The 20,415-nt window shown below is 31.7% G+C and overlaps 1 protein-coding gene and 1 pseudogene across 2 annotated transcripts; both read right to left on the bottom strand.

Annotated features, from left to right (window-relative positions):
- Positions 1 to 1,338: 1,338 nt before the first annotated feature.
- Positions 1,339 to 7,358, bottom strand: LOC131657900 (uncharacterized; annotated as a pseudogene).
- Positions 7,359 to 13,876: 6,518 nt separating this feature from the next.
- On the bottom strand, positions 13,877 to 16,143 carry LOC131655454 (protein yippee-like At5g53940). 2 transcript variants are annotated; one of them, XM_058925326.1, is made up of 5 exons: positions 15,926 to 16,143; positions 15,603 to 15,646; positions 14,775 to 14,883; positions 14,394 to 14,449; positions 13,877 to 14,043 (listed from the first exon to the last, which is right to left on the bottom strand). In XM_058925326.1, the coding sequence occupies exons 1-5, from the start codon at positions 16,019 to 16,021 to the stop codon at positions 13,974 to 13,976; spliced, it is 375 nt and encodes a 124-aa protein (XP_058781309.1). In that variant the 5' UTR covers positions 16,022 to 16,143; the 3' UTR covers positions 13,877 to 13,973. The 2 variants fall into 2 exon arrangements, with proteins under 2 accessions (XP_058781309.1, XP_058781308.1); XM_058925325.1 differs by lacking the exon at positions 13,877 to 14,043 and adding an exon at positions 14,050 to 14,265 and having other exon boundaries at positions 15,926 to 16,127.
- Positions 16,144 to 20,415: the final 4,272 nt, after the last annotated feature.

A 20,415-nucleotide genomic window follows, 5' to 3' on the forward strand; every position in this document is an offset into this window, starting at 1 on the left:
CCTTCACAAATTTTTTCTCAAGGTTGCTCTGATTGCTCTTATCTCTTATTTTGTTCATCTTGTTCATATCCTTTTGACAATCTTTATTATTTTGTTTAGATTTTTATGTTTAAAGTTCCTTATGAGACCGATTATTATTGGACTTGAGGCAGTTAACATGTTGGTAATCATTAGCACTTTGCCACGACTTTGAACCAATTCCTTAATAGTTATGTTCATTTATTCATAAACATTACTATTTCAGTTGTACCAAATGTTGTCTATAATAGAACAAATGTAGCACATAGTATTTTTGTTAGTATTTTTTATGATATATTCTAATCAATCCTACATAGAAATATTAGGATTTTCATTTAACTTTATACTCATATTAGACCAAAATCAAATATCTTTTACTCAATCCCACTTCATTATTAAGTGATTTTTGGTTTCAGTGCTTTTAAGACAAATAAAACTGAATATGGAGCAATATATACCTCTCTTAATGAGAGAAAATCTCACAAGAATAATATCTTATAAGATTCTCCATGATAAAACACTCTTTCACTGAGGGATATTCAATTTCAAAAAATAAAATTCAAACCTCAATAATTCATCAACTTCATCTTGCCAAATCTAACAACCAAGTCCCATTATTTTATCTAACTTCCAAATAAAATTTGAGTAAATTATTTCTTCTGATTCCTTGACAACATCAAACGAATCTTTAGAAATGTTTACAAACGAGATGTCTTGTTTATGAACTTCCTTTGCATTTAAACCACCTTCAATCTCCTCCTCTATACAACATACATTCATCTCACCCGACTCTCCACCTCAACCCTCGTCCCTTTTTCATGGCATTCTTGAATCACTCAACCTACACAACTTTTCATCTTTGAATATATAACCTACCTTCTGAAACTTTTTTTTTGTAAATTCAATAATAAAATTAATAATCTGAGCCAAAATAACAAGTCTAGTCTAAGGCCTAGAGAATTTTATAAATAATGGTCTGAAGTACAAATCTCGAACGAAATAAAGAACAACATCAAAAGTTTGTTGTCATTAACACGTAATCTTTAAGCAAAACTTGGTAGAGCTTTTTCTTGTGGCTACGTATGCTAAGAAGATCAATGATATTAAACAAAGAAAATGCTTATCTAAACCTCAAGTTAAAGTATTCCCTACCTTAACTTACATTAATTTGAATGTGTTTCTTGATAAAGATATTGTGAATTCTGCAACATCTATCTGCTTTTATTTATCATATTATGCCAAGGAGTGAATTCAACACAATTGTAACTATTATAAACCGCGAACTACAAGATTTCTTCAACAACTAACACAAAATTGTAGTCAACCAATCAACATGCAACTAGTGGCAGAGCCACATAAAATTTGTTGAGATGGACGCTAATGTAAAATAAAGATTATAAATAAAATGTAAATAGAATTTTAAATAAAACATTTTAGTTAAAAAATATATAAAGTTAATTATCAAAATAAATAAATTACATGACTTAATAGTACCTTAAAATATCTATGCGTTTTGCGTGACTTGAAATCATCAATAATAGACTCAGAACTAATGCTTGCACTAATCTCCCTTTCAATATATACTGTCATGCTATCTTCTAGAAACCCATCATCCATCTTGTTTCTCAACTTGGTCTTGATAATTTTCATTACTGAAAAAGACCTCTCATAGTCTCGGTTGTGGCCATAGAAACGGGAAGCGTCATGATAAGATGAAGTAGTATATCAGTCAAGAAGTAAGTTTCAGCCTGTCCAGATGCAACCAAGCATGAAAATAATTCTTGAATAGTTGATAAATTATTCAAGTTTGATGCTTGACGAGCAACAAAAAGAAAATATTGGAGTTGAAATTGTAAATTATTCTTCTCCTAATCACTAAAATCCATAGGATAATATTTTTCAACTAAAGAACGAATAATATCAATGTTAAAAGCTTTATATCCATCCTTATGTGACAAGGCACAATAAAGGGTTAACAAATCCATTGCTTGATCACTAAATCTGCTATTCATCTCTTGTAATTGTTTGTCAATGGTAGTGAAAAAGATTTCAACTTTAAAGTAATGTTGAATTGTGACTTGATTCTCTTTAAGACGGGAGCATCCAAATCTTGTTGTTGAATGAACATCATTAAGATAAAAAATCTCAATATCATGTTTTTCACAAAAAGATCTCACTTTAGTAAACAACATATCCCAACCATTTTCTTCGAAGTCTTGAATAAAACACTTTGTTGAACAAACCAAGTGCATAGCATTAACTACATCTTGATTTTGTTTTTTAAAGGCTTGACAAATCATATATGTTATCCCCATAATTTCTTTCATCAAGTGCAAAATAAATATAAAATTGAATGCCTTCAAGTAATTGTAACAACTATCAACATCTCCACGTGTAGAATAACTTCCTCTTTCATTTGCATTTTTTTTTTAAAACTGAACAAGTTGCTTCACACATGTTTTTCTAGCTACAAATAGAATTGTAATGTGATCCCCAACGAGTATCTCCTGCTCGTTTTAAAGTACCTATTTGATTTACACCTTTATCACTAACAATCTCATCAATCTTTAACAAATATGAAATTTCTTCTAATTGGGCAGCTTGTGACTCATCAAGACGTTTTGTAGAGGAACAAACAACATTGACAACAAAAATTAACTTATCTAAGAATTGATGTTTTTTTTACCTATCTTGATGATGTAACCAACGCAAGTTGCAATCGATGAGCAAAACAATGAACATAGTATGCATAAGGACAATCTTTCATAAAGAGTGCTTGTAAACCATTCCATTCTCCTCTCATGTTGCTAGTACCATCATACCCTTGGCCGCGGATGTTAAAAACATAAAGGTTACGTCGATAAAGTATATCACATATCGCTTCCTTAAGAGTTAAAGATGTGGTGTCTTTAACATGCGCCACATCAAAAAATCTCTCTTATATTAAACCAACTTTATCAACAAATCTTAATACAAGAGCCGTTTATTCCTTTTTTGACTCGTGACGAGCTTCATCAACAATGATATAGAATTTGGAATCACCAATTTCCTCATGAATATGCTTTTTCAACCTACTAGAAAGAGTTTTCAATAGCTCTTTTTGAATTTGATGTGAAGTATACTTGCAATTTTGGGAAGCATTTTTCAACACAACATTTTCAATTTCATCATTGTAAGATGCTAAAAGTTTAAAAACTCAAGAAAGTTTCCTTGATTTCTTGAATTGTTAGTTTCATCGTGACCGTTAAAAGCACAAGCTTGTAGCATTAACCAACGAACAGTGTCAATTGAAGTCTTGAGACGTAGACGATTATTCATTCTTTGACTCAAACTTTGCACTTGAATAACATTTCGAACATGACCATCTTGATTCAACAAGTCTTGACGAGCTTTCATTGCATTGTTGTGTGGTGATCAAGGATCCTTCCTTATGTGTTTAAGAAAGGAACAATGTTTTCCATTCCTAACTTTCTTGCAAGTTCTAAAACCCGTAGAAATGAAGACATGTGACCCGGGACGCCCACTTGGTTTTTTACTAAATAAGTAACATGATAAGCAATATACAACATCTTCGGATGGTGAATATTCTAACCATGGGGGAAATATGGTAAACCAAGTGTGTTGAAACCTTCTTGGATGATCCTCGCTACCAGATACAAGATAACTTTGTAAATGAATTATATATGGACCCCATTTTAGATAAGCTATTTGTATTACATCCACTTGATTCGATGAATATTACCTAATCGGAGGATGCTTTCGAGGATCGTGTTCCAAAGAATTTTCAAAACCATGACACTCTTTAATGGTTGGATTCTCAAAACTATGATGCTCTTCAATTGTCGAGATTATAATTTCTTCATCTCTCTTTTCTCGTTAAACTTCACATGTTTTCCTCTTGAAAAAAGAATCAATATTTCTATTATTCATCTTTAATTTTCCTATAATATCAATCCAAAAATAAATTTAGAGAACATATATAAATTAAAAGAGAAAAACATTATAAACTAAATGAGATCAATTGTAGTTTACTTGAGAAAAAATTATAAACTAATTCTAAATGAGACCAATTGTAATCAATTATAAACGAAGGTCCAAAACCTCAAATTTCAAAATAGAGATTATATACTATATATCAAGCTTCATATTTTCATCATTTAAACTTCATAATTTAGATTTATATACTCTATATGTTATCTTTTCCAACAACAAAAAATGGAAAGAAAAGTCGGATTATATCATGATAGTAGAAGCAGGCAATAGAAAGCAACAACTTAATCATATATATATATATATATATATATATATATATGATATAATAATGGCTTAAATAGTCTTTTGATCCCTGTAAGTTGGCGTGATTTTGATTTTCATCCTTGTTTCTTATTTTTCTTGTAAATGGTCCTTGAAAATTAAAATCCTTTTGGTTTTAGTCCCTAAAGTTATCCGCAGGAAAATCTGCAGGTTTCTTGCGGATTTTCCTTCGAAATTTCCTGCGGACTTTGATTTTAGGGACTAAAACCATAAGATTTTAACATTCAGGGATCATTTCCAAGAAAAATAAGATACATGGACGAAAAGTAAAAACACGCTAACTTACAAGGACCAAAAGACTATTTAAGCCTATAATAATCAATTAATCATCCGGTCTTGAATAAAATATAACATGATCCAATCAGTAAGGTATGACCTAATGTGAGCAAAAATATGATAACACTAATTTCTTCATAACCAGATTTAAGTTGCTGTATATTTTAATACTAACATTCTTTAGCTGAAATAATTTCCACTAATGAAAACAAAGATTATTTTCATTAACTAATACAAATAAAAGAGTATACCACTAAAACCAAATAGAAACTATTCATTAAAAAAAGGGCCATACAATATCTATAATCCAAATAAAAAATTGTTAACTTAATTGATTAAAAAATAGAGGAAAATATATTGTATTTCTCAGAGCACCGCCGCTGCAATAAGCTAAAAGGGGGACATATCTATAACCCAGAACTATAAGCTTTTGGAAGAAGAACCCCAAAAAATAAGCAATCAATCAATCTAAGAAGAAAAGAAAACCCCCATCATGATTTATGAATAAAGCTTTTTACCTATTACCTGTTAGATTAGATGAATCAAAGATGCAATCGAACACTTTTAACTGTTTTAGTTCTGACGGTGGCACTGTTCCGGTTCTGACGGTGGCACACACACGCACGTGGAAGAGAAAGGAAAGGTGGAACTGTGAAATGGTGATAGCTTTTTTATCTTCTATATTTTATAACTTAAGTGTGATTTCAAATAAGGGTAGAAAATAAATTTGGATTTTACATAAGGGTAATTTCGTATTTTCTAGTATATAAACTTTTAAAAATAAAAAATAAAGGGGTGCCTGTGGGCTGTGGCCTTCCCCTGTCCCCTAGTTCCGCCACTGCATGTAGAGCTATCAAATAGGCCGGTCCAGCCCACTTCGGCCCGATGGGCCAATATGTTTAAATGGACTAGCCCGGCCCAATTGCTTAATGGGCTATATAAAATGAGCCCAACCCATTTTTCAAAGGCCCGGGCGGCCCGATGGGCCTGCCGACCTGTATTTCAATATTATAGTTTTAATTTTATAAAAAGGGATGTAATGGACAAAGGCAACATAACATGAGTAGAGAGTCATCATAAGCGTATATAAGTGATGTTTAAAATATTTATCCATAAATACATGTGAATACCACAAAAACGTACATGTAAAAGTACAAAGTAACTTAATATTATCACCAAAACTTATCAAATTTTCTCTTCATCTCACAACCATTTTCTTGATCACATCATCATCTTGAAAATAATTTGCATCCTCTTTAACTTTTCTTTATCACTTAAAAACACATTTATGCAATCATATCTTATCTCAATCTTTTTTTCCCCAAAATTTACCAAAATCTTTTTTTAATGGGTCAGCCCGAAACCCGCTTGACCCGGCCCTGGCCCAAGAAAAACATAGGCCTGATGGACTGTCCCAAAAAGACATGGTCGTGTTTTTTAAGGTATTTTGCGGTCCAGCCCGCGCTAAATTATTAGGCTTATGGGCCAGCCCGATGGGCCGAGCCCATTTTGACAGCTCTAACTGCATCCAACAAACTCTAACACTCATTTTATAAACACTTCCCAATCCCTAGGATAATTTTTTCTTTGTATTTTTGGCTTATGTTGTTTTAAGCTTTGTTGTATGTGTTTGTTTTTTTATATGCTGAACAATCTTGTGTTTTTTATATGCATCTTAACATAATTATTTTGTGTTTACTATCTGTTCATTTTTCTTTTTATTTGGCATTTAATCGTCTAAGCTATTTAGAACATTCTTAAATAGTGTTGCCACTCTTTTTGTTTGATGATAAAAAAGGGGAAAAATATTTAATTCAAAGGAGAGATAATTTACTTTTGTTTTGTTTTAAAAAATTCAACAAAATCATTTATAAGAGATTGTCTTTGATCTTATAGGAAAAGTTCACATATCCTTTGACATTTTTGACATAACTTTCGAGGAGATTTTTAACCTGATCCTTGGTGTTTTTTTTATCTCTAGAAAATTGAAAAACTGTTCATCAAAATACATATGTATGTCATAATACAAAAAAGAGAGAGATTATTAAATCAAAGTGGTTTGAAGAACGATGATCTCTAATTTTTGTTTCATGTGTAAAAGGTTATTGAAAATATTCTAAGACTATGTTTGGAAGTTTGGGAGAAGAGGAAGTGAGGTCTTTGGGGGAGAAGATTTGTAGAAAAAATAGAATTTTTTTTAATATTTTTTGAAATTGTATTTTTGTATAGAATGATAAATGGATTTTTATCATTATGACTACATTTTTAATTTTCAAAAATTATAACAACATAAAATATACTTGAAGAATTTATGTAATCCTTTCAAAAACCTCATCCAATATAAATTTTGAATTTCCTAAACTAAAGATATTTTGTAGGCTTAATACTCTTTTTAGTCCCTTATCTATATCTCAAGATCTATTTTGGACCCTTTTCTTTTAAAACGATCAATGTAGTCCCTAATGTCTTCAAAGGGCGTAATTTAAGTCATTTCCGTCCAATTCCCACAAACGTTGTCTATCTTTGCATGTCTAGCAACCGATGTGGCATATGTTCATATTCCACGTATTATTTCTTTTATTTTATATTTATTATAATTTTAAACAATTAGAAAAATTAAAAGATATCAAAAACCAAAAATTTACCACACACGATTTAGAAAGTATTTCAAATATATTATACACACATACATACACATTTAAGTTCATATTGAATCGTCCATATTCAATCGTCGGTAATGCAATAGCCATCACCACTATCGTTTCTCCTTAGCTATTGAAAATTGATCAAAGTTTTTTTCCAGATCTGAAGGTGACAGTGAAAGTGACAATGAGGTTGATAATGGTGAAGGATTGATGATGAAATTTAATTCATTTTGTTTGAATATGGACGCGTTAGGGTTTTGGGGGGTTTGTGATAGGGAGGAAGAAGGAACTGGAAGGTTTGAGAGCTAAGAAGAAGAAACTTGCTAAGGATATTGCAGAGAAATGACATGAGCTTGGAAGAACGCAGTGGTGTGAAGAATGTGAAGACATCTGATGTTCACACATTATTGCAACATCTTATTACCTTTGGAATTGTTAACAATTATGTATATGCAACTCTCTCATTAATTTCAAACTCATTAACCTTGTCGCTAAGTATATTACAGTGATGTATCTGCAACTATCCTTTTGTTAGGGTTTCGCTATGTTAGGATACAAGGATGAAATGAAAATGACAAAGTTGGCATTATTAACTTAATACTCTCATTAAACTCCAACTTATCAACTAATTTCCACATCAACTATTTGGCACACAGTTTTAACTTTGACTAATGAATCTAACAGAAAGGACAACCATGTCACGTTTTTGAAAGATAAAGGATCTAATTGGTTATTTTAAAAGAAAAAGGATCAAAATGGACCCTGAAGTATAGCTAATAGATCAAAAAGGTTATTGAGCCTATTTTGTATTATGAATAAAAACATACACTCTAAAATTCTCCCAACCAAAAATCCTTCAATTATTTCCACTCTATCATTCTCTTTTTTTCCTTTCAAATTCCTCTCATTATTTCTCCTCCAAACTTAAAAAAAACGAGTCTAAGTAACATGTAAATGATCATTTGATTTGAAGATGCATCTAACAACATATCATCTATCACATTAATCATCAAGCAATTGTGGAAACACATATGATAAAGCATCATCTAGACGCGTGTTTAAAGACTTTGATTTATTATGTTATGACTAGTGTTAACATCGTCATACTCCTTTAGTAAACTTTAAAGTTCAAAGTCAACACTTTCACCCTTTGTATATAAGTTCATTTTGTCATTATTTCTCAATTTTATGCTCTGGTGATTAGTCACTTTATATTTGGAAACTTATCTCACGAAGAATAAATTTGAAGATTTCTCTCTCGATGTATTAAACTCAAATTTGATAACCTGATAACAATAACACATGAGGTACAATGGTATTAGTGCATACAATTTTTATGTCACTAGTACAAAGTTGTATGAAACTACTATGCAAAATAGTATGTTGGACCACAACGTCCCAACGAATATATGATGCAACAGTCTATTAAAAAGTTCTATTTATCAAGTGTTTCACTAAAAAAAAAAAGTTAGTGAGTAACAATTTAGAACAAAACTCTTAAACAACAACTTTTGAAGAAAAAGAAAGAACTTTCATGAACAAACTACTGTGAACAAACTTTACTCAAATCAGAAAGAAAGAATCGTTAAAAGCATCAAATTATCATAAGTTCTATATATTTTCTATTAAAAGAAGAAACACTTGTATTGAACTAAATATTGTTAACATTCTCTAGTAGAGTTTGAATTATAAACACAAATACTTTATCATTTTGTTGATTGTAATTTTCTTAACGAATTAAATTGTAGACAATTTTTTTTTAGAAAACAAAGAGATCAAATTGTAGTTAGTTTTTCATGTTAAGAAATCTAAAGTATAAGTCAATTGAACTAGATGATGCCTTAATGTATTTGTAATCAGTTGAATTATAGTCAATGTCTATCAAGTATGAAGGAACTGAGCGTAAATCTAAATTGTGAGGTGAACCGGCATAAACTTTGTGCGTCTTAACTTTTCTATATCTCTTTACCTTCAATAACAACGTATACAACTTTTTTATTTATTTTAAATAATCTATTTTTTAGAAAAACATCTCAACACTACTCAAATTCTTTTTTCTTGTGTATTTTACACCTTTAATGTGTTGAGAAACGAATGTGAGTTGCATAAGTCTCAATTGTTTGGAAAAATAAAGGTTGAACGCTTCTATAAGTGAGGACTTATAGTTATACCTCTATTGTCTTAAGATTTTGGGTGAATATATGATGTCTATCTAGGAGTGGCAAAACGGGTCCCCCGCCCAGCCCGCCGCCTGTCCCGCCTTAAGCTCGCCAAAAAACGAGCGGGTGGACATGCCCCCCAAATGAAATAGGCATAAAAATCATACCCGGCCCGCCAAGATGGCGGGTTGGCGGGCGGCGGGTTTGCCCGCCTATTTTTATTTATATTTTTTTAATAGATTAATAGGTTTCTTTTTACCTTTTAATTAAAATTTTCACTTATTTTTTAATTTTTTTTTTTTATAAAAACAACTTTTTAACAAATTTTACTTAAAAAAAAATTACATATATTTATAAATAAATATATAAAATAAACCATCAAGAATTGAAATTACTAAAATTAACTAAAAAATAAGGAATTTTGGAGGAGGGACGGACTTTGGCGGGCGGCGGGTTTTGGCGGGACAGACTTTGGCGAGCGGCGGGCCGAAAATCCCAACCCAACCCGCTATTTTTAGACGGGTGCGCGGGCCGGCCCGGCGGGCCACAGTCCATTTTGCCACCCCTATGTCTATCTCACTTGTTTGAGTGAGTATTTGACCTTTAGGCGAGTCTTTGACCCAATGTGAATGTTATCCCTTGTGATGACCCATCTCTAGTATCAAAGTCAGATTCGAATAAGGGATATGCTCCTTGTATCGAAAGTCTTCTTGACTTGGTGATGGTCAGACGGTGTGTCCGGTTGAAATGTCCATGACATGATAAAGATGTTTGCTAATGGCGGTACAAGTATGTGGATGAAAGAGTTTTTGCTTGAGAGAGAACATAGTAGATAGACTCACACTTGACAGAGATTATTGAGAAACAAGTGTGAGTTGTGTTAGTCTCACACTATTTAAAAAAATTGGAGGTTAAACAATTTATAAGTTAGAGGATCCATAAACCCATTTTCTTAAAGTTTTGAGTGAATATGTGTTCTCTCTCACTTGTTTAGGTCAGTCTTTGACCTGTAAGTGAGTCTTTATTTCAGTGTAGATGCTTCCCTCTCATAATTACCCATCTCAATGCTAACAAAGTTCAAATCCTTTTTCTTGTGTCTTTTACACCTCTAATACTAGCATGTATGTATAGTAACTAAACTCTAATACAACGATCTAACAATCTTCTAACTAACTTAAGAGAGTGATCATGCGTGTGAAGATGCATCACTGCAATCCAATAATAGCATTGAAAAAAATCCAACCATTGACCTAAAGTAGTCTGTCCATGTTAAAGTCACCTATTTTGAAGGTGTTATATATATGTATATATGTTCGACAAGTTATCTCATATGGACATATGGTTGTATATTTAGTTTTCCAAAAAAAAACAAAACTATTCAAAAAAAAATTAGTCGAGGCAACACTTAACTTTAAGTGAAAGTAAAAGAGAATTTCTTTACCCACTTCCCTATGGAGGTCACCCCAGCGAAAACCCCATTTTACCACGCTTCGGAAATGCATTTCCAAAATTTTTTTTTTCTAAATTGTTCCAGATTTTGGAAGTGCATTTCCGAAAAAATCCCAAAAATTGGGATTTTGACTAATTCGGAGATGCATCCGAAACAAAAAAAAAATCTAAAAAAATCCCAAAAATTAATTTTAAGATATTAATTAATTCACATATCATAAATTTGATATAATTTATGAGTAATGAATAATAATAATTATATATTTTGATATAATTTATGAGTTATGAATAATAGTTATTATATATTTCTATCCTGATTCATATTTTAAAATTTAAAATAATTTTAATTAAAATAATTAAAATAATTAAAATAATTTCACTTACAAAATAAGTTATAATTTTTTATTTATATATTTTGTAATAATTGTTATATATTTATAAAAAAAATTAAAAAAATGAGTGTTTTAATTTATATATTTATATAATAATTATTATATATTTATAAAAATTATTATATATTTATAAAAATTATTATATATTTATATATTTATATAATAATTATAAAAATTAAAAAAATGAGTGTTTTAATTTATAATAATTATTATATATTTATATATTTATATAATAATTATTATATATTTATATATTATATATTTATATATTTCACTTACAAAATTAATAATTATAATTATATATTTATATATTTCTATTCTGATTCATAATTAAAAATGAGTTATAATTTTTTATTTAGTTTAAAAAAATAAAAAAAGATTTTGTTTTAGTTTTATTTAATGAATAAATTTTATATTTAATTTTATATAATTCAAAATTTACTTATAAAATTAAGATGTTTTTGATTTATATAAGTTAGTAAAATAATTTTTAACTTTAAAATTGTTTAGGAAATTTTGATTCACCTTGATTTTATTGATTCACCTTCATTTTATTGATTCACTTTCATTTTATACCTATTAATTGTATTGATTCACCTTGATTTTAATTTTTTAATAATTATTGAATTCTTTTGGAAGTGTATATCCGAAACATTCCAAGACCAATTTGGTCTTGGAATATTTCGGATATGCATCTCCGAAAACATCCCCTTGTTAGCTGAAGATTTCGAAGAAGTAAAAATTCGAAGGAAAGATGGTTATTGATGACCATCCCTTAAAAATAAAAGAATGGCTCCTGATGGCCATGCTTCGAGAATGAAGACTTCTAAGTTCGTTCTGAAGATAATGAATACTGAAGCTAGTAGAAGTGTATGTCTTCGAGGACTTAGACAAAATTTATGAAATATGTTCAAGTATTACTACTTAGCGTGTTTTCGTAGTGTTTTTAAATACACTGTCACGCGTCGAAGAAGGACTCATGCGGGAAGATTTGAAATTCGAAGACGGTTTCGTAACTGTCTAAATAACAGATGGCGTCCCTGGAGTTCTTATGAGAAACGTGGCATTAGATTAGCGTAGGGCCGTTAAGGTCGAAATTAGTATAAATAGGAGTCTTAATGTTAGGATTCTGTGTGTTCATTTTGTACAAATCACTCACATATTACTCAAGTATCAAGTGTTAAGAGAAAGAGTTCGCTGAGAAAATGTACGTATGACACCACCATTTTAATACATGTGTATTCTCTTTCGTTTTCAAATATCTTTCAGTATTATTGCATTTCATTTACTTCTTGCCATTTACATTTCTGTATTTTTACTTTCATGTCATTTACTTTTGAAGTATTTAACATTCCTGCATTTTAAGATTATTTATGCTTTAACAATACTTTCGTTTCATATGTTATTTTACTTATCCTTTCACTGAAATTATACTTACGTATAACCAAGTGATTGTCAAGACTACTCGTTTTATTCGAAACAATTCTTATTAACGAAGACGAATCATGACTATGGTTCGAATGACCATTGATAACAATCTTTTTGACTATGTGTCCTAGGATCAATCTAGTCGATCCTGCGAGTAACCAAATCATATTTATTATAGTTTGGAAGACTAGCGGTTGTTTACCGGAAATCACCGTAAACACCCCTAAGGGTGGCAAAACGGGCTGGGGCCCGCCGGGCCGCCCGCGCAACCCCCAAATATTGGCGGGTTGGGTTGGGATTTTAGGCTCGCCGCTCGCCAAAGCCCGCCCCGCCAAAACCCGCCGCCCGCCATACCCGCCCGCCAAAGCCCGCCGCTCGCCAAAACCCGCTCCTCCTCCAAAACTCACTCTTTTTTTAGTTAATTCTAGTAATTGCAATTCTTGATGGTTTATTTTATACATTTATTTATAAATATATGTAATATTTTTTAGAGTAAATTTGTTAAAAAACTACTTTTATAAAAAATTGTTTTAAAAAATAAGTGAAAAGTTTAATTAAAAGGTAAAAAAAGCATATTAATCTATTAGAAAAATATGCCAACCCGCCATCTTGGCGGGGCGGACATGATTTTGATGACCATTTTACTTGGCGGGCATGCCCGCCCCGCTCATTTTTTGGCGGACATAAGGCGGGGCGGGCGGACGGCCCGTTTTCCCACCCCTAACATCCCCTCTCCCAAAAAGGGGTGTTTTCGGAAATGCATCTCCGAAAACTCAAAAAAGAGGTGTTTTCGGAAATGTATCTCCGAAAACACATTTTTTTCGTGTTTTCGGAAGTGCATTTCCGAAAACACTTTTTTTTTTCAATAAAAGTACGTTTTCGGAAATATATTTCTGAAACAAGGGGTATTTTGGTAAATTCGCCAGAGGTGACTAAGAAGGTTAGGAGGTGGGTAAAGAAATTCTAAGTAAAAACAAAATCATTCATTAACTTGTAATTACAAAATAGATAATTATAAGAGAAAGCTAATGATATGAACTGTGTCCCTGTATACAACACCATAGATTCTACTCCATTAAACACCTAAAGTTTTTCATAAGGAACATGTTTTGTATACTTAGGAAACTTCTTAGGCAGAACATCAGGTAGAAATTTCTCAGATTAAGCAAATGCCAACAAAATTTGCACTTTGTGATTGAGCAAGGTGAGTAGTTTATTTTGATATTTTATTGGAGCATTGAAATTTGAATCTCATTCTACACAAGTTCTTTCTAAAGATTTTGCAGAAAACCTCAAACATCTCTTTCATGATGCATCTTTTTCCTTCTACATAGGTCACACACCACTGAGATTCCTCTTTTGCTACATAAAACAAAAAAAAAAAGTAAAACTAAATGAAAGCTTCTTTTGATTCTAAACATTTTCTCGGGACGCCACTATTATTGCTGGGCATATACAGAAGCACTGATTCAGCAAGTCCTCCATAAGGTTTCAAGATGCTAAGCATCTTCACTGTCACTCATGCTAGCGTGGCTATCGATATAGAATTCCGTTGAGAAATCAATATCGTCAACAATGCTTCCTCTGTTGCATTAACATATGCAGGTTATGCACAATAAGTATAAGGTATTAAGCACTATAAAAGTAAAAAGTGCAACTAAATTGTCTTAAGCAAGATATAGCGACTGCGCCGTAATATGAAAAGTAAATACCTTTCAAGAACAAACTTCCCTTCCTTATACTTCTGACTCTTCTCATGTGCAGATTCCTGAAAAGGAATGATAAATTTAACAAAGGATCGGAAGTTGTGAGCTAAGAGATTTCGTCTACTACATTAGTCTCTAAATATAAAACCCTCTTAATTTTTTTCGTTGTCCCTAATTGGTATGACGGCTTTCATAGTTTCAACTGCATTAACTATTTTGTACGAACATACTCCGAATTACATTACATTTTTTTGCAACCTATTGTAAATACTACCGGTTTTCTTAATTTTTGTGATTTAGTCAACAAGATCTTATATCTAGGAACGGAGGTAGTAATAGATTTCATCTGCTACATGAAACTTAGATGGAGTAAAAAAGGAGGATTACATATTTCCAGCCAAGTATTTGACCACAGCAACAGCAAAAGATATCTGCCACAGTATGCAATCCCGAAAGCATCATCCTTTCTTCTGGTGGTCCAGTTGTCGTGTTCACACTGATTCACAAACTCGAAACATAAGCACACCGTAGAGAGTATAGAATATTCAGGTCTAGTGATACTATCAACTAATAATGACAACAGTCAAACAATTGTAGTGTTCCCTAATTCTTGTTGAATTTATGTGCAAACAAGACATGTTAGTGTTATACATAGAAATCCTGTTACAAGTTCTAATACACAAAATGCAGTCATCTCAAACCAGCTTCGGTTCTTTTTTAGACATGTTCTTTTCGCCAAAGGTTTGAATCAATGTGCGTTAGTAGCAACAATATAAAAGAATACATGTTTCGAATAGATAGCGAACATATAAAAGTTATCGGCTTCATATTCCTAGGTACATCATAGGCTTATTTACTAAAGTCATAAACCTAAGAGTTAAACAATTTTGCAACAAAAATTTACATAGATGCAACATTTAAGACCATGATTAAATGTAGCACAGCCACAGTGTAATACTGCACCATGTCTGTATTATTCCCTTTCAACAGCTGGAAGTTCAAACCAGCTCATATGTTATTCAGTTGAATTCAAAGATTAGGGTAGTTTGCATTGTGTTCATTCTAAACTCATGAATCCAATTCCTTAACAATGTGAACATGATCATTGCAGAACATGACTACCATATTTTCAGGATTATTTGTAATATCAGATCATGTTGAATCTACGAAGCACGGACACTGATACGTCAACAATAAAAACTGAAATATACTCACGCATTAGTGAAAAGGTATGCTTTTCCCCTCCGGCAATGAAAAGTCTGAAAGAAAGATAACCAAACATCATTAGGATGAATGATTCAACAATCACTATAGAAAACTACTTTAACTCTAAATGTGATTTTTCAACTTCAAACCAAACAAACACTACATAATTTGCAACCAAGGTAGAGCAAGAAAGCTAACAAACCATGCATAATGCTTATAGTAGCAATCATCTTAAAAACAGAAAAACAAAATCTAAGAAACCCTTAATAACTCAAGAAACAGTTCCTCCAAAAACGATTAAAGAAAAAAAAGAAGATTAAAGGGTTACCTACCCTTGAGATGAGATCATCTGCAAGAGCCAAATGAGTTCTGCAGAACTTGCATCTATAGGACCTGCCCTCCAACTCCACCACAAAGATTCTTCCCATTTTCTCTTAGTTCAAAAGGAGTTGAAGATTAAGAGATACTAGATTGATTGGAGGAAGAGGTGGATGGCAGAAAAATACAGAGTAGCTGGTGAAATGAGACACGTGTATGTGTTCCTAGTCGGTTAAGTACGGTACTTTTACGCAAGTTCTTATAAATGATTGAATTGATTATAGTACTAAGAATCAATCTCTAACAAAATTAAGATAATCATTTGACTTATGTTATGAAACTCCTTTTCACCTCATAGTTAAAAATAGGGATACACACATAAGTCAATCTTTTGAATCAATGATGCACGCAATTAGTCACTATCTAAATGATAAGATTTTGATAATTAAAGTAGTATTTTAGTTTTTCTTTTAAAAAAATTAAATTGCTACTTTACTTACTTAAGTATAGTCTTATTTTTATGGGGCACTGTAATGAGTTAGGCTCAAATTCTATAATGGTAGTTAGTCATTAGCGTTTAGCCTTTAGAAGAATCTAGATAGGGAATAATTAGATTATGTTAATGTTTTAAATAGATTATTGGTGAATGTCATTATGATCAATGAAATGAATGGAAAAAGTTAATTTTAGATTTTTTAGCTTCTTTTAGTGTAGTTTGTCTCTATTTCTCTTAGCCTAAAAAATACGTCCATAACAAATGGTACTCTCATTGTCATGAACTCTCCTCCTTATAATTATTATCATCACTACCACCATAATCCTACAACTATCAACACCCATATATTGTTACAATCAACAACCTTTGTGGCATCACCTCAAAATCTCTCTTCTTACACTAAATCCATTCTTCAGTAAATCTTGGAATCTCAACAAATTTCCCTCCAAACAATGTCCAATTGTATTAACACACTTTCCTCCATTAATGTTAACCTATCCTCTTTAAATCATCATCAATCCTTCACCATAACAAAGACCTAACTCGCTGAGTGAAATTGTGAAGAAACGATAAACAAATGATTTAAAACACTAATCTCAAACTCAAGAGGAAGACGACACCTGATATGTTTGGACTTACCCAAACTCCCGAAATATCTTTATTATCTCCCTTAGTTGACACAGAAGAAACAACCATAATGCAAGAATCAATGGGCGGAGCGAACAAATTCTAAGCGATAAAAAACCCTAAAAATTAAGAAGAAGGGGAAAGAATGAAAAGCTCAAACGTCAAGACTCATAAACTTGAGTACAAAATCAAACACACAAAGGGATAGATCAACAAATGGAATTTCCTAGATATCTAATCAAATTACAAACCAAAAGAATATCCATGGCTAAGATAACAGAGGGGAAAAGAGTTCCTCAAGAAAGTTAGTATGCTGGTTGTTAGACGATAGGCTACGATCTAGAGGAGGGTGAATAGACCGCAAATGAAATTTTATTATTTAAAAACTGTTTTAAAAATTGTTTAACTATGGCAAGCGGAAACAATCCCGGATCAATCATCGTCTATCTCGAATCGTTATCGAAAAAGATTGGATATGCATTAAACCGTATAGAACATATTGATTGATGAGAAAATTAATCAATATGTTTTCAACAACAATTTTTGAATAAAACTACACACTGAATATCGATTTTCCAATGAAATATCAAACAAAAACTTGACTTAAGTAATTTGATGAACACTTGGTGTGCAATCAATTTTATTCAGATTTTTTTTGATTTTGTTGAAGTGAAAGATTACAATCAAGTCAACAAAAAAGTTTGCAAAATTATTAATTAAAGAGATTATCTCAATGAATTGATTGCATAAACAATGGTTTAAAAATTTGCAGAGAGAGACATTGAGAGAGAGAAAGTAATATGCAGGAAATTAAAAACTCAAGTCGATAGTTAACCCAGTTCAGTGCAACATCACCTACATTTGGGGGCATCCAAGCCAAGGAGGAAATCCACTAAAATAGTATTAGTTTGAAGCCTAAGTAAACAATCTCTGGTTTACAATTTTCACACCTAATCATTACCCGTGCTATTTCTATTTAAGACACTCCTAGATATGAGACCCCTCTCACTTCCCTTTAATCACACAACAGTGATAACAACTTTAATCAGATAATAGAAGATACACTTTCAATGACATAAAACCCACTCTTGCTAAGCTTATGAGTGAATTATAATTACAACTCAAACACAATCCAACTCTAATATCAAAGTGACATGAGAGTGGCTCACAAAAACATTGAACAAACTAAACCCTAAAATATACTCTCACACACACGGCTTATTTGCATTCTTTAGATTTATAGACGTCCACTAAATAGCCTTTGGTAATCATGGGCTTTGGACTCTTCAATCAAATAAAACACATATCCAAAACTGAATGCTGCATAATTTATGCAAAATCTTCTGCATAAAATCAGGTACAGTATCACATCTTTCCTAAAATGTCTCAAGGTTCCTTTTTATGAAACAAATGCACAACTAGAACAGAAACACGTGTTCCAAAAATAACCCTTCTTAGAGTGCGAAAATGTGTGAGCTGAAACAACAGAGAATCTCACATTTAAAAAACATATCTTCCAAGAAGTAAAACATAACCTGAAGTGATGTCTGGTCAACATGTCAAGACATCATGCTCAACATCTTGTTGTCAAACATGTTTTACCAAAATTGTTGTCAATCATAAATTAACAAACTTAACCGTGTATGTGTGTGTGTGTGTGTGAAGAAAAACAATAGAAAAATCAGATTGCAAAATTAAATATTTTGACACTTTAAGTTAGTGGGATTTGACAAATTCGAAGTGAGAGTCGACTCATAGAAGCTGGGGAGTCGACCCATATTTCCCGGGAGTTGACTCTAAGTGGACAGAAACATTTGGATGAGAAAGGCTACATAAGAAGTCGACCTACAGCTCGGGGGAGTCGACTTATTCGTGTTGTGTGTCGACTCATAAGTCCAATGTGTGGACCCAAACAAGATAAAGATTTTTTATTTAAAATTATTTCAGTGGGAATCGACCCACAACTTGAGAGAGTCGACCCATTCGTGTTGTATGTCGACTCCAAATGCCAATGTCTCGACTCTAACTGGGAAGAGAGTTTGTTTTTCATTTTTCATCAGTGGGAGTCGACTCCTAACATGGATTTGTCAACTCCAAACATAATTTATCATGAAAAATCATATTTTTTTTACTTGTCCAAATGCTTTTGACTTGTTCTATAAGTGTCTTAAGATGAAAATATAACTTAGACATAGAAATATAAGCTCCAAAGTGCAAATACTCCATATTACCTAATTTTGACATCATTTAAAACATCTAAGAGATGATATTGCACTCTCATACTCCCCCTTTTTTATGAAAGCAAAATGTACGACGTATTTGTAGTCTCTGATCATATCTCCCCCTGAATATGTGCATCTTCTCTTTCATATTTGCACAAACTAGATTGTGCTCCTTTACAACTTAACACCTTTACAGTTTAGCTTCTCCCCCTTTGAAAACATCAAAAAGAGAAAAAGCCACAAAACATAAGAAGCATAAAGTAAAAACACAACCATATGTATACCACTCAGAGGCATTGCAAAGATGAATTGATCAACTATAACAACTCTCACATAGAATGACGTTAAAGTGAAAATGTATAAACATAAATAACCATTCGAATCAGACAAAATGCGACATAAATTCATTACAAATTTACTAGAATATAGTCAAAATAGAACTTAATAATAATAACATGCTCAATTACAATGACATCAAAGATACTTCAAATGTGCATAATTTATATCATGCAATACATATGATGATGAAATACAAATGATTAAAACATGACATCATTATAAATATATATATATATATATATATATATATATATATATATATATATATATATATATATATAGGGGACGACTCAAGTGAGAACACTTGATTATTATGAGAAATGACAACAATGAATCACGACCATTAAATTTTGAGTTTGTTGATTTTAATGGTCTGGATTGGTTTCTCTTTCTAACCAAGTGTTCTCACTTGAGTCGTCCCCTATATATATATATATATTGAAAACACTCATCGATTAACAACAATTTTTTTGGAAGTGAACAATCATGGGATTCCATCATAAACAAATATATCACACATTTTGGATCATAAACATGCAATCAAATTACAAGTGAAATATATGACCAAATAAAGAAATAAAAACTTACTAACAAATAGATAAGTGAAACGATATTAACTCACCGAACGGAAGATGGATGATACACTTACATGAAATGGAACTTTCGAATGAATGTTGAAACAAATGTCAAGACTGCCACCATACTTTCTGAATTGAATGTCCTTACCACTATCATCATTGTTTAAGTTATCGTTTGTGGGTACTGGAGTGTCAATTAACTTTGCATTTAAATTTTTTGAATAATTTACACAATTCTTGGT

This window comes from Vicia villosa, linkage group LG3 (genome assembly GCF_029867415.1).
Source record: "Vicia villosa cultivar HV-30 ecotype Madison, WI linkage group LG3, Vvil1.0, whole genome shotgun sequence".
NCBI classification, from domain to species: Eukaryota; Viridiplantae; Streptophyta; class Magnoliopsida; order Fabales; family Fabaceae; genus Vicia; species Vicia villosa.